At 38.8% G+C, this 16,095-nt stretch overlaps 1 protein-coding gene across 10 annotated transcripts in view; it reads right to left on the bottom strand.

The window, feature by feature from the left end:
* ATG10 (autophagy related 10) overlaps positions 1-16,095 on the bottom strand; it is a 204,946-nt gene that overhangs the window by 12,376 nt on the left and 176,475 nt on the right. For 2 of the 10 annotated variants that reach the window (XM_036309767.1, XM_036309766.1), the window contains one exon: positions 13-716. The exons of 2 other annotated variants lie outside the window; for them this stretch is intronic. In XM_036309767.1, coding sequence (XP_036165660.1) covers positions 462-716 — 255 coding nt within the window. In that variant the 3' untranslated portion in view covers positions 13-461. Of the gene's footprint in view, positions 1-11; positions 717-16,095 lie in introns of those variants that run through there. 6 more of the 10 variants (XM_036309758.1, XM_036309759.1, XM_036309765.1 and 3 more) reach the window with 5 other exon arrangements.

The following is a 16,095-nucleotide window of genomic DNA, read 5'->3' as shown; positions in this document are numbered from 1 at the left end:
AACGTTTTATTTATTTTTCAATTATAGTTGATATTCAATATTAATTTCAGGAATACAGGATAGTGGTTAGACATTTACATAACTTACAAAATGATCCCTCAATAAGTCTTGTATCAAATGGGCAGTTACAAAATAGTAATTGGGATGTAAAGTATAGCATATGGAACACAGTCAGCAATATTGTGATAACTATATATGTTGTGAGGTGAACACTAGATCTTAGCTTTCTTCTACCCCCAATCCTGCATCAGGTGCCCCCCCCTCTGTGCTCCCACTGCACCCCATGCTTAAACCTTCTGCTTAATTCCACACTGTTCTGCATAGGTACTTGACTGTTTACAGGAGTCTTCCTCTCCCATACTGTAAGTCCTTGAGGGCAGAGGAGGTATTCTGATTACTATTTTAGTCTCAGCATCCAGGACCACCTTTCATTTAGTAGCACTCAATAAATATTTGTGGAATTACTGCATAGACAAAGACGTCCTACTGTGCCAAAGTAAACTGTTATTGGCACATGCAGCCTGTTCCATAAAGGGGAATATTTGTGCAGAAAGCACCAGTAGTTCCCTATGCTGCTGTGGGGACATGAAAGGGACAGAAGCATCCTTTCTCTTTGTCACAAAACAAAGGACAATACTTCCTGTACATTTATAGGTGTCCCCAGATAAGATAAAAACTTCAGTACTTGTTTTGCAAATACTTCTTCCAAATTGGATCTAAGAGCAAAGGAGAGGGTTTGAAAGCATGGTTAGGAATAAGTCTCCACATAAAAACTTATGTCAACTATGCATATATTCTAAAATCTATTGGTTTTCACATAAAATAATATCCTAAATTATCACTAAATAAATCGATACACCAAGATGCATATTTTAATTCTGAATTAGCCTACACTCTGCCATGCCACAGTGCCCCACTAAGTAGCAAGTAAAGTACTAAAATATATAATATACTCATGCCTTTCTACTTAGCTCACTCCTTTATCACTTCATGTACTTTAAACAAAATATATATATATATATATATTTTATTGATTTCAGAGAGGAAGGGAGAGAGAGATAGAAACATCAATGATGAGAGAATCACTGATAGGCTGCCTCCTGCTCGCCCCACACTGGCCTGGGCATGTGCCCTGATGGGGAACTAAACTGTGACATCTGGTTTCATAGGTTGATGCTCAACCACTGAGCCATGCCAGCCAGGCTCATGTACTTTTTACTGCATTCATCCACCTATCCATCCACCCACCCATTCATTTATTCAACAAATACTTAGGGAGCAAGCTCTATGTGTCAGGCACTGTTCTAAGCATTGGTGATATACTAGAAGCACACTCAAGACAGAAGCAAAGACTGCTCTTATGGAATTTACAATTTATTTTTTTAATTGATTTATTTATTTGCAATTTATTTTTTAATTGATTTCAGAGAGGACTGGAGAGAGAGAGAGAGAGAGTGAGAGAGAAACATCAATGATGAGAGAGAATCACTGAATGGCTGTCTCCTGACATTGAATGACATGTGCTCTGAATGGAATCGAACCATGACCTCCTGGGTTCATAGGTAAACACTAAATCATTGAGCAACAGCAAAAATTTAGTTTTCTGTACTAGAAAGATATAAAAACTGCATCCCATCACCTCAACTCCTGGGGTTTATAGTCCAGTTGCACTCCCAGTACTGGAAGTCTTGGGTTGCATCTCTAAGGCAGAGAGTTCCAAAGGTCAAGTAAGTTTGTCACCACTAACTTCCTTTCCCGTAGGATTTCCAAAGAGAATGGAAAAGCAGCTTCCTAGGGAGAACAGCAACTTTACTTGCCCTGATGGTGGATGGGGTGAGTAAGAGGGCTTGTGACCAAGAACAAGAAAAGCTGGCAGGAGAGATGCCCTCCGTGGGAGGGGTTTTTCTTTGTCATTTGGAGAGGAGGCATGGGAGGCTCACACTGGAGAGAAGACAGTGAAGGGATCGTGGTGGCACAAGGAAAGAATGAAGTACTTTCCATTATAAGGTGGAGGGTGTTTGAGACAGGCCTGTGAGTGTCAGGCCAGAGAGGAGTCACCAGTAAACTACAGGAAAACCAGATGCAGAGGTGGAAAGAACACTCATAGAATAATACTCACAGTGAGATCCTGATGCCTGAAACTCAACCACTATTTCACCCTAAAGATCTAATACATGTTGTACCTGGGCCATTTCTGTAGTGCTGTGTTGAATCCCTGCAGTCAGAAACACCAGACTGTACACAGGGTATATGTTTTCATGAGCTGAGAGGGACATTGAGTCTCCAAAAATATACCCGAGTCAAATGAAATAGGACATCTCATCCCCTCTCCCCATCTCTCCCCATGCTCTGTCAGGGCATCTGTAATTCAAGGGTTACAGGAATCACTAGGACACACAACAGACAACTCAAAAGGTACAAATCCAGGAATATGGGAATTCAGAGAAAGGAGAGATCACTTCTGTCTGGCAGGAGGAGGGGGCAGCAAAGACTTCCTGAGGACATGGGATTTAACCTGGCCCAGACCTTAAAGCTTGGGCAGGACTCAGGGAAGAGAAGAAAGTGGCAGCAGGATTTACAACAGAAAGAGGATACTCCAAGTTTCATAGGTGAGACACACACAGAATTCCATCTTTTAAATAAGACTGTGAAGTTTGGTAAATTTGGAGAAGGAAAAAATGTTTATTTTTCTTTGTGTTAATGGTGGTGTTGTTAAATGATTGAGGCAATCTCTGTAAGATCCAAGTATCTCCTGGATATAATCAACACCTATCCAAGACATAGAAGCAAGGTTTTAAGTACAGATAATTCTCTACCTTTTGGGGAGACAAAAACAGGGAAAAGAGGTGGAAAGAAGAAATATCCAAGTACCGATTTCTATCCCTAATAAATGAGTGAGGTTACAGATTCAAAGACAGTGAGAAAATATTTAAGAAAAAACAGTGTGGAAAAGACACAAAAGTTTTGCCCAAATGCTCAGAAAGGTCAGCAAGTTTCTCCTCAGTTCTGGATGGGCAGGGGAGCCAAGTGAAGCTATGCTTTGTTCTAGCTGCACCTGTTGACATTTTGTGGCCAGTTAATTAAAAATGAAATTCTAATGGTTTGGGGGAAGGTTAATTCAAATGAAAAGAAACAGGACAGTTCTTTAAAACTGTATGCTATCCAGAAGCCACCAGGCTTTCTAGAATTTTTATTAAAAATTACAGACATCACAGCAATAGTTCTTAGACACCTTCTTCCTGCGGAGAAAGCTTTGCTTTCATGGACCCAGAGGGAGTGGAGCAGTGAATACTCCCACACCTGCATAAATCTACAAAGGGCTCCCTCCCTGGGCGGCTGGCAATCCCATTTCTAACTCCTGGAGGAGAGAGCAGAGCTTGTATATATTAATAGAGTCTATATAGGTTGTAGCTTTAAGCAACACCATTAATATGCCAGAACTCTGAGTTCCCAAACTTACTCAGTTATCAATTTGTTGTACGTAATTTAATCTCTCTGTATTTTGATATGCAAAATGGAAATAGCACCGCTGATCCTTCAGAGGGTGAAAGGAGATAACCAACAAGACCAGTATAAAGCTTGCTGGGGGGGAAAAAGAGCTTATGCAAATGCCTATTAATTAAACAGGAATGGCTGCACAACTAGGTCAGGCATGATGATAAGACTGAACAACCCACCCCAGCCACCAGCATCAAAAAGAAGAAATGAACATTTAATCCTAAAAGCACTTGTTGGTTGCATTTTATAAAGAACATTGAATTATAATATTCTGTAACATAACACAGAGTAGCACATTTCAGACCATCCTCAAAGAATCCTTTGATAGAATATAAACTTATTAGAGACATCAAAAAAAAACCACCCCACCAAAACAGCAAGCCAATTACTAATTAAGAACTTGTAAAAAGCTAATCAAAGCTCTCATCCAGAGAAAATGAGAAAATCTGAGACTCTGAATGATTCTGTATATTGATGAGATTTTATATAGCATCGCAGAAAGAAAAATAAAACAGATTTTAATGAAGAAAAAGAACTCTAAGTCTCTGTTTGTTATGTTCCATATCAGTGTTTTTATTAAAATGTTCTGTTCTGGTGGAAACATGCATTTAAAACAAATACCTGATGGGCGGTGCTGTCAGCAGAGGACACTCGGGCTCTCCGTCTCCAGTCAAACCTGAGTGTTACGAAGGCCAGACAGAAGGACCTTCATCCAGCCTCTACCCACTTTGTTGCTCAGAGAGGTAACTAATCCAAGGTCATGACACTCAGAAACGAGGGAGCTGAGACACGCCCAGATTCAAGAATAGAATTAGGGTTTCCCTATGGGTGCCAAGCCTGCTAAGACCAAATGCACTACTTTAGCATGGAACAACGTGCCGGCATTACATTTATTCTATTTTCATCTTAAAGGAAAACAATTTGGAGCTTGTGCTTTCCAAGCATTATTTTTTTCCTTCCACTACGTTACATAATGGTGACAATTCTGTCTTAGGAGTCTATTTCTGAGGTACTAAACAGTTACACCACTTTAGAGCTAGGTATGTTGGGGTATAACAGAGTGATGAGTCAGCAATCAGAATATTCAAGGATTTTCAAAAACAAATACACAAAGCAGCCTAATTTATTGATAACCAGATATCAATGTCTGACAACTATCACATAGGAAGATATTTTATGAGCAACGCAAAATAAAGTAGCAGTTTCTTAGTATAATTACTTGTGATAATGGTGCCAAATAGAATTTTAAATCAACTGAAAAGCGTACAGATGAATCTTCAAGATGATTTTTAAAAATACCACAACGCTTCTCTTTAGATATATAATCCATGCAAATTTCTAATAAAAGCACCTCAGGAATGTATTTTCTTCTTGCTTCCAACCCAACTTTGATAATAAAAAGATTCCTTTTATTCCCAGAAGCAGATTTCCCAGTGATTTCTTTAGTTTTTCTCTTTAGATAATCTCTCAAAAGAGACTCCATGAAGAAAATTTCTAAGGATGTGATAAACCTCTTACAAAATCTGTTATTCATCATCTAATAAAAAATGTTAGGTAAAGATCTGACCTATAAAAATTTAGCTATGATATTTCTCCCACTTTTTAGACTGCTAATAATTTGAAACTAGGTAACAAAAAAAATGCTACTAACAGGCTGTAGTATTAAGAAGTCATACTTTCTATATTAAAATGTAATCATAGATATTTTTAAAAGACAATGATTGTATCCTGGTATTTTGCAAGTAAGTATTAGAGGGAGGAATAAACTGATATATATGGGGGAAAATGGCGGTTTCTGATTTTAAAGATATTTTATTAAAATTGTAAGCAACCTGCCCAGCCAGTGTGGCTCAATGATTGACCACTGACCCATGCACTAAGAGGTTGCTGGTTCTATTCCTGGTCAGGGCACATCCTGGGTTGTGGGCTCAATCCCTAGTAGTCATGCAGGAAGTAGCCTATTGATGTTTATGTTTCTATCTCTCTCTACCTTTTCCCTCTCCCTTCCTCTCTCTCTAAAAATCAATAAAAAACATATTTTTAAAAAATATAAGCAACCTAATATGTCAAGATAAAACTGTATCCTCTAATCCAATTTCCTGAACAAATCTTTTTCTTTCTTCTTTTTTTTTTTCATTTCTCTGTAGAAACTTCTGTTGAGATTTTAAGAACTTATTTTTATAGTTTGGATCTAGTTCATTATTTTCTAGACAACAAGGTCTAGGACCCCCCAAAATATCTAAAATCAAAAAAGAAAACTGGTAGCAGGAAATACCATCTTTCCACATGAACCCAGGGGTTGTTAAACCCTGATTTAAAGGCTGAGTTCTGGGCTCATGATTATTTTCGCCCCCTGGCCCTTCAGGCCAGCAAATATAATAAATTTCATAATTGCTTCAGATTAGGTCATCCTTGAGCTCTTTTTCCCCCCCTTCTTCTTAAAGGTTAATTTCTTCCCATTTTTTAAAAAATATCTACCTACCGTCTTACTTTTCATAGTTATGTACACAGTGACTACATAATTTAATTTTTCCTCTTATGTCTAACATTATTTCATATACAGTGTCCCCAAAAATGTATACACATTTTAACAGCTGATAGTTCAATTTTGAAAATGAAATGTTTTAATAAACACTGCCTTTATAATTATTCATAGTGTGTATATACATTTTTGGGGACACTTTATATACTGTTTTATATTTTGCATAATCCTTGTAACTTTATTTTCAATTACATAATATTCCATCTAGTTAATATATCATGAGTTTTGCAATTATTCTACTGTTAAACATTTAGATAATTTCCCAGTTTTAAGTTACTATAAATTGTTTGTATGGAATATACATATACTTTATATAGAATATGGATTATTTCCTAAGAATAAAATGTCAGGAATCAGTAAAAACAGTATGGCTATTTATATGGCTGTTGATCTATATTACTGTATTTTCCTCCAAAACAATTAAACTAATTTATATTACTACCAATAAAAACTACTGAATTAGCCCTTCACCTTTTTTAAAGTCTATTTTTATGGCTTTCAGAGAGGAAGAGAGAGAGAGAAACATCAATGCTGAGAGAAAATCATTGATCAGCTGCCTCCTGCACCCCCCACACTGGGGATCTAGCCCACAACTTGGGCATGTACCCTGACTGGGAATCTAACCATGACCTCCTGGTTTATGAGTCAATGCTCAACCACTGACCCACGCCAGCCAGGCAGCCCCGCATTGTTTTAAGTAGAGCTGTCTTCATGTTCAATTTAGACCCTTCTATGAAATATTCCACAAAAACATCACACAGACTCTAAACAACCAGCGTAGGCTGTATGCCACTCCTGACTTGGCCGCAGGATGCAACCCTTGGGAGTTCCTGACTTGAGGCAGGAGAACATATGGAGCGGGGTTAGGGCTCAGGGTGGGGCTGGGTGACTCTCTTGAATGCTGGTAAACACAGGATGTCCCTCGATGCTGCTTCTCCAGACTGGCTGAGGCAGGGTCCACAACTTTTAGGAGATGATGCCAAGGCCCCAATCTCCCCGAGCAGGCTACGTTTTCCCACCCAAGTCTCCAACAAGCTGGTACCTGGATCTCGAAAGGCCATGAGAACAGGCCGTCACAACTCACATTAGCTAAAACTCAAGCTCGCCTCAGATTCTGCGCCAGCTGGTATAAATATGGCTACGCTATTATCATAGCACTCCTCTAAAAAGCACTACTTTCCTTGGCAAGGTCTGGAAAACAACGTTAAGTGTAAGAACCAGCACATACAATTGTATATTCATTATGGTTACAGCTATAGAGATGCTGACAGGAAGCCTGCCCAGGACGAAAATGGCATCCAAAGTTTCATCTTGAGGCATGGCATGAATTAAGAACGAAAACTAAAACTGTGCGTCTCTAACGGATATAATTGGCAGCAAAACACACCCAAGGGCATGTGCATTTTCTCCCACACTTCTTTTTTACTTATGTAGAAAATAGTCCGTTTCTAGCATGTTCCTCATCAGAAGCTACTTATTCTCTCTTGCTTCCCTGGGAGCGGCAACAGCTGCCTTGTCCAGTGGGAAGCAAACCTATTACAGCAGCGGTTCTGAACCTTGGCTGCACATGAGAATCACCTGGGAATCTTTTTAAAATCCTGATTTCCGGGCCTCATCCTCTGGAAATTCTGTTTCTTTGTTACTAATGTTGTGGCCCCACCCCATAACAAAGAAACAAAATTTCCGGAAGATGAGGCCCAGAAATCAGGATTTTAAAAAGATTCCCAGGTGATTCTAATGTGCAGCCAAGGTTGAGAACCACTGTCTGAGCGCATCCACCCAGCAGTACAGCCTCCCCATTTCTGGGTCAGGGCGGGGTCCACTCCAAAAGGGCCTCTTCCACAGACAGAACAAAGAACAAATCCAGCTCCAGCAAAGGGCAAGGCTCTCTCCCGGGCATTGCGAATTGGCTTGGGAACACACTGTGATCTACACACAATCTCTCTGAAACATCGAGGCATTCAGCCAAGCTAGTCCACACAGAGTCTAATGACTTCTGCCGGGGAGCCCAAGATCTAGAATTTTGTGTAGTTGTATAACTTGATAAAGAATATATTACTATTTTTTTTATATATGTTTTTTATTGATTTCAGAAAGGAATGAAGAGGGAGAGATAGAAATATCAGTGATGAGAGAGAATCATTGATTAGCTGCCTCCTGCACACCTCACAATGGGGATTGAGCCCACAACCTGGGCATGTGCCCTAACAGGGAATCGAACAGTGACCTCCTGGTTCAGAGGTCGAAACTCAACCACTAAGCAACACTGGCTGTGCAGAGATATTATTTTTAATACCTAGTACTCAGAGAACAAATTATAAAGGTAATTTTATAATTTCACTTATATCTTTACTCCTATAAGTCAATGTTTTATTCCAATGTCTTTGAACATTTTTGCTTGCACAAACCTACATTTAAAAAATACATATTTATATACCCCTCAGCACATAAGTGACCTCTAAAATGTTTTACCTCTAAAATTTTCATTAAATAGTTGCAAAGAATGTAATTTTCCAGTGTATTATAAATATTGACAATTTTAAATATATATATGGTTTTACATATACCTATAATTTAAAATAATATGATTTTTTTCACTTCTCTAAAAGAACTTCATCCTAATGTATATTTTATGCTTAAAAGCTTTTTATTGATCATACTCTTGTAAATAAAAAATATAGAGAGAAAGGAATTTCTTTTCCAAAATTTTCTGTGACCATTTTGCTCTAAGTGTTAACTAAGATGTCTGAGTTGTCATTATAATTATTAGTAGTACTTGGTCGATCAAAACAATAAATATGTTATAAAATTTGAGATCATGAGTCAATCGCATCATTTAGTATGTACTACAATCATACCTTTTTCATGTACGTATATGAATCTACTTAATCTTCACAATACCCCACAATTATTATTCTCCCCATCTTACATATGCAGAAACTGAGGTTGAGAAAGCAGAACTGGCTCCTCTAGGTTGCAGATTCACACACTGACTCTCCGACGCCAGAGTCCAGAGTCCCAGGGGTGGGCAAACTTTTTGACTCGAGGGCCACAATGGGTTCTTAAACTGGACCGGAGGGCCGGAACAAAAGCATGGGTGGAGTGTTTGTGTGAACTAATATAAATTCAAAGTAAACATCATTACATAAAAGGGTACGGTCTTTTTTGTCAGTAGTTTTATTCATTTCAAACGGGCCGAATCCAGCCCACGGGCCGTAGTTTGCCCACGGCTGGTCCAGACCCTCAACCACTGTCCTATGCTTCCTGGCTCTTAAAAATATGGATCAGGCCTGGCCAGCATGGCTCAGTGGTTGAGTGTTGACCTATGAACCAGGAGGTCACGGTTCGATTCCCGGTCAAGGGCACATGCCCGGGTTGCAGGCTCCATCCCCAGTGGGGGGCGTGCAGGAGGTGGCCAATGAATGATTCTCTCATCATTGATGTTTCTGTCTCTCTCTCCCTCTCCTGTCCTCTCTGAAATCAATAAAAATATATTTGCTTGGTGCCCTGGCTGAGCAATAGACCACGGTAAGGGATGGGATGGGTGTGAGGTGTGCCTTTGTGTTGTATAGCGGGGGGAAAGGCAACAATGGGAGATGGGGAAGGAAAATCTCAGCCACAGATACTTTTTCGGGCAGATAGATTTTATGGGAGGCTGCATACAGAAATAAGATCTGGGAACTAATTTCTTTAAAAGTCTCCATACCCACATTTCCTTTGGGAAATCTTCATTTACACCCAAGAGTACATACATACACTCCAGTCTGAAAGCTATGGGTCCACTCCATCTCTGATACAATAAACATTAGAAAAGGTTTGTGAAACATTTTTAATGCTCTAGAAACAAAATTTAATTAAAATTTAAATTATTTTAACCCTTGAATTTTATTTCAAAACGGCAGTTAATTTCAATAATTTGGAAGAATACAATGCTAAATTGTAACAGTACAGTAATAAGCATAATAGTAATCTACACAGTAGGTTCATAATGATGAGATGTAGTGCATGAAAAGCTTGCAGGTCAGTAATGGAGTCATGCATAAAATACTCCTCTCAAAATCTTTATTTGCATTTCTATTACTGAAATCATTTCCTAATAATGAAGTTGCCATGAGAGAAGTTCCATTACTAAGGAATCACTGTTACAGAAACAACATTATTAAAGCATTGCTATGTACAGGAACTTTTATTAGGATGATACAAGTTATATATCATTGTAATAAAGCTTCCATTATAATCCTAATTGCATAAAACTGTGTTAGTGGATAGCAATGCTAGAGCTATAGGATTTTTAATAAAGTGTCAAAGTAATGTTTTGGTAATAGGATTGTTTAGAATACTAATACTTCAGGGAAGGCTGAACTGAGTAATGGATGATGTTTATGTCACTGATTATACACGCTCTACCAAGAATTTAAAAGAGAAAGCATGAAAAGAACCCTCATGCACCTAGTAGCATGCAGTGGGAAATGTACGTGTTGAGGCATACATCCCAGCTCTCCTGGATGTGGCAATTCACTTACTGGTACAAGATAGCAAGTTGCTAAAATGGATGTTTGTAACTGTGATAATTAAGAGGTTTGATGTTCAGATCCGGAAATCAAAAAGTTAAGAACACAATTCTATACTCCCACAGACACCCACACAGGCACATCTTGGGAACTGCCTATTAGAAGAACCATTAGAGAAATGTGAGGTGTGGTTGTTTTGTTTGTTTGTTTGTTTTGTTTTGTTTATTTTGGGGGGTAGGGGTGGTGGAGAGAGAAAGAAAATGCTTAAATGCTATAAGAATAACTCACTTTAATATGCTACTCTATGTTACATATAAATTATATAGTGATCCCTCTGAGTTCTATAGCATTGGCCTGGTCCACACCAGAGAATTTTAGCATATACATTCAAATGTTTGTTTTTACATTTGCTCAAATGAAGTCTAGTATTAGGTGGTCCCCTCTAGAAGCATATATAATATTCACCAGCAGAGACCGCCAGAGAGCCATCCAAACACCCGGTAGGTGGGACTTGTTCCTTAATAAACCTGCTGTGTGGACACCAGCAAGGAAGGCCAGGCTGTCTGAAGAGGGAGTGGGCATAGGCTACAGTGGCAGAGCCTGACTGGTGGCTTTGGCACAGCACATTCGCCATCAGGAATGGGGCCAAAGCCATTTTGTTTTTGAGATCACTTGTGGCAGCTAAAATCACCTGAAATCTGCTTAGAAAGTAATGTACTTTTACCTTTGAAAATAGTGTGTACTTTCCACAGTTACCTCTTGACCTCCTTCTCCCAGATGTGGTGAACTGCAGTCAGTTGGGTGGGGTTAACTTCAAGGCCAGAAGGTTCATTTTCCCTACTGACTCAGGTGATCAAGGGCAAACGGGTAAAGAATTATTTTAAAAATGTTTAAATAAATAAAAATAAAAAAGACAAATGGGAACATTCTTTTAATGTGATGGTCCTCAAATGTTTTTATTACCTATAGGTAAGGTATAAGATTTTCTTTTCTTTTTTTACTGTACAGCCAGATGAAATGTTATTTTTAGGATTCTAATATTCTCTCATTAAATATGATCAACCCAAACTAAGCTGCACTGAGACAATGAGGGACTGCATTTTTGAAATATCTACAAAATTTGAAATCTCTTGACTTGGTAGTATGTGACATTGCCAAAGTGAAAGGGCTTAATTACCCAACTGGTCTTCTAGATACCTGCAAAAACAGAGGCACCCCAAATATTTGAAGATATTTCAACTTTCATGTATTTAACCAGAGATTTGAATCCAGATAATTGTGAAAGAAACGATTTGAATTTTGGCATTTGTGTGAGTTTGCAGCTTATAATTCACTGATGTCCTTATTTTTAATCCGGGGGCGGGGAGCAATCCTTCCAATCAGGCCTTGCAAGGAAGGTCTGAGTTCTCACTGGGTCAGGAATAGAGTTCTTACATGAAAGCCTTACATCAAAGTGAAGACTCAAGAGGCTTGAATAAATAAATGTTGATTGATTTCTTTGGAAAATGATTCTAACTTCACTGTTCCCATCTTCCCCATGAACATTTTGTCAGTATCCCTCAAAGTATAGCTTTCTGTTAAACACCTCCCCTTTCCTCTGTCTCCTTGAATTGGTCTCATACATGGATATCACAACCATTGTTTTCCTTCCAGAATACACATCCCCTTCCTGGTTTCCTTAGCTCCAGTCTCTCCATTCCCCAGCCCCTCACCTGATTTATCATCCCAGTAAGCAACTTTATATGACCCTCTTGCTTAAAATCATTCCTTATTACCCACTGCTTATTAAGCAAAGCTTAATCTTTTGGGAGCATGACTTCCTTACAATATCCAACAAGAGCTTTGGCTTTCAAATAGTGCATAATGCACACAGGTTTTTGCCTGTGATTCAAGGGGTTACATATAGGCTGAAGCAATTTGTGACCCTGAGGTAAACACACACACACACACACACACACACCCCTCTAAATATATAGAGTCAAATTTGAACTGCATGGCCCTCTACTCAGTTTCTTTGAAAGCTTGCATCAAACAATATTCCTAGCATTATTTTCTATCAGAATAGCCTTAATCACAGGCGAGAATGAAGGCTTCATGAGCATCTACCACAAGCCAGAGATTACTCCTAAATACATAGCAGCAAACAAGATAACAAAGGTCCTTGTGTTGCTCATATTCTATCAGCCCATAATGATCCCGTGTCTTGTCACACCCTAACATACTACTGCATATCCTCAAAGGTGAGCCATTCCTAGTTTTAGAAACCTGGCTCTTCATGCATTTTAGACTCTTGTTAATCGGGCTTGCTCTATTGCTAGGACACCTTATGTTTCCTCATCTCTGTGCTGGACCCCTACCTGGAATAAGCCTTCATATCTCTCCCCACTTACCAAATATTAAAAGACAATCTCAACTTCTCTCTTTCTCTCTCTCTCTCTCTCTAACTCACAATAAGCACACTCTTTTTTTATCATCTGCATCAGTGATCTGGCACTTTTTTGTATACTGCCTGCAGCACTTCTTTAGAGTTGTCTTATTATGTAACTTATTGTTATTAATTCTGTTGTGTGTTCTGTGCATTATCACCCCATCTTTGGAAAAGGAGACCATGCTACAGATTTGCTTCCAGAACAATGCTGTCTGTCATAGTGCCTTTTACACACAGCACCACTAAATCTCTATTTGCTGGTTATTGCTGATTTATTATAAGAGATGATGAAACTTATCTCTAACTTTCACTGGTGATCCAGAGAAATTTCAAAGAACCTTTCTCTGCTTGAGGATTGATAATATGACCAAAGTGATGCACAACTTAGCAAACCAACTCAACCACTGCTATTCATCACTCTGACTGTGAGCCACCTGTGTGCAGTCATTGGAATGCGGACAATATGTAATAAGGTTGTTTATATTCTAAATAATGATTTGCTTTTGCCATCTACGTGTGGTAGAGATGGGATGCATTCTTATCTGACCTAACCTCATGTTAGTACCTGAATTGCAATCTTTAAAGGCAACAAAGGGTGTTTTAAAACAAACAAACAAACAACCAAACAAACAACCAGATAGCAGAAGATAATGCTGCACTGAATGCAGCCTGTTTGGTGTTATTAGTCACTGAAAATGCATTTGCTATCTTTGTCTGCATCTATAACTCTCACCATCATTTCCTTGCAGAGTAAACAAATGTTGCTTATAAACTTACCTTTGCAGGATTTTCTAACCTACAAATGTGCTTAACAGAATCAAATAAAATGCCTCGTGAAAACCAAGTATACAGCATACAAATTACAATGTTATTCTTAGGACTGTGTCAGAGATGGTGTGACTAAACTTCTTAAGCATGATGCTTGTTTTCTTTGAAACCTGAAAGAACAATATGTCCTGATTGTTGTCCTGGCATGCACAGTTCCACTTATGCCTATGCAACCGCACGTCAATGTGCCTTTGAAATCCTGAAGAATGTCTTCTACCTTCCGGAGCCTGGGGCAATCACCACGTGGGTTGCTGTTTACCCCAGTGGCAGATTTCCATAAAGCTATAATCACGACCAGATGGTCTACCAAATGATGATTGTTTGATGGAAAAAAAAATATGCATTTATCTCTATAAAAGTTTGTTATTTGTTACTTGAGCTTATGTCCTATACTAGCCACATAGTAGTATTCATTTTGAATTTGGTGAGTGATTAATAAAGACCATGTTTATCATTAACTTGAGATAAGGTCATCGACAACAATAATAGCAAAATTTATTATGTGGTATTACTATGTACTAGAACCTGTGCTAAATATTTTATATGTACTCTTTTATTTAATCCATGCAACAACTCCATGAAATATGTTCTACTATTATCACCATTTTATATACGAGAAACCAAGGCAGAGAGAAGCGAGGTGCCTTGCTCCAGGTTTCACAATTAGTTTGGAAAAGCCATCATTTGAATTCAAGCAGTTTGACACCAAATCAAAATTTTGTAACCACTATGCAGTTATTTAATTCCTTTTTTTTCAGTTTTATTGAGACATACAGCACTGTGTAAGTTTAAGGTATAGAGCATAATGATTTATTTGACTTAAAAATGTTGTGAAATAATTACTACAACAAATTTACTTAACATCCATCATCTCATACCGTTAGAAAAAGAAAAAAAAATGTATTTTTTTCCTTGTGATGAGAACTCTATTTAGTTCTATTATTAAAATGGGAATTTGAGGCATCAACACTACCCTGCCTGGCAATGCCCGAGGATAAATGATGTAAGATATTTACCAGAATTCCAAATATATGATATTCACAGGATGACCTATGGGTAGGTGTCTGGTAGGTGTCTAGTATTAATAACTCTGAGTTTCCTTCATATATCCATGAAACATGCTCCATAGCATTGTTGGTATTATAGATTTTGTGATGACCAACAACTTTTCTGACTTGATGGTTCCAGCTAAAACAAGCATAATATCACCACGAATTCTGCTGCTTTTTTTAATAACACTGTGGAGAGGGTACTAGCAAAACCACCACATTTTTCTCTGATAGTTTTTGCTTCCTCAACATAGGAAGAAAGCACTAGCCAATGGCACATTTTGGTCTACTTCAAGCATGACCTTCAGTGTAACTCTGATACAAGTTTCTCTGTTAACATGCTCAGTCAAAGACTAGCGAAATGTTTCTGTGCTGAATATTCTGACTAGAGTGCAAAGTCAGGGCTTCAGACTTGGAATAAATGCTGAGTCTGCTAACCATACACTCAAGGTCTGTTGGCCTTCTGCACCTCCTCTATATGCCTCAGCACACAACAGCCCGAATCGTTCATCTGGTTCTTAGCACTCCTTTGCTGCTAGCATTATTTTTTATTTATTTGCATGCCACATCTTACGTTGCCAGCATTGGGTCCTTGAATCATCTCTACACTGTGGATTCAGAGTCCTGACAAGTGGCCTGATGCTACCTTGGCTGTTGGCTTCTCTGGATTTTGGAAAAGCCCCAGCGTGAACCAAGAAAAGTGGCAAAGCCAAGACCCGTATGCTGCCTGGACTGCCCTGCGCTGGTGATTATGTGACACCTGGGTATTTTTCTAAGTTATTACTGCACTTGGCACCTAATCTGCAACCTGAAGGCAAAAAAAAAAAAATGCACCAATGTAGTTTTCTAAAAATCTGTCAGCTCAGTTCATGTCGATGAACATTATCAGCCTTTACTTATGCAAAGGTTATAGACTGCTGATGCATGCCACATGCAACAAAACAAAATATAGCCCTACCATGGAGGAGGCTGCGCTTAAGCAGGAGAGACAGATCCTTGAATGGTTTTCGGTTGGTTTCCTAAATAGAGAAATGAGGAGCCATCCGAAGGGCTAGCGTGTTAGCTCGGAAAGGATCCCTGGGCCGGGTGGGAAACGCGTTCCAAAGAGAACCACAAAAGCAAAGGCCTACAGTCATCACACAGTATGGCGCATAGAGAGGACCATGGAGAGATGGAGAACAAGGGAGACGAACTGACGTGAGTTGGGGCAGGGTTGGATTGTGTTTTTCTCAACTTATA

Source organism: Myotis myotis, unplaced genomic scaffold (genome assembly GCF_014108235.1).
Source record: "Myotis myotis isolate mMyoMyo1 unplaced genomic scaffold, mMyoMyo1.p scaffold_m19_p_5, whole genome shotgun sequence".
Classification (NCBI taxonomy): domain Eukaryota; kingdom Metazoa; phylum Chordata; class Mammalia; order Chiroptera; family Vespertilionidae; genus Myotis; species Myotis myotis.
Note: the sequence above shows the minus strand (reverse complement) of the source record. Positions and strands in the feature narration are given on the sequence as shown.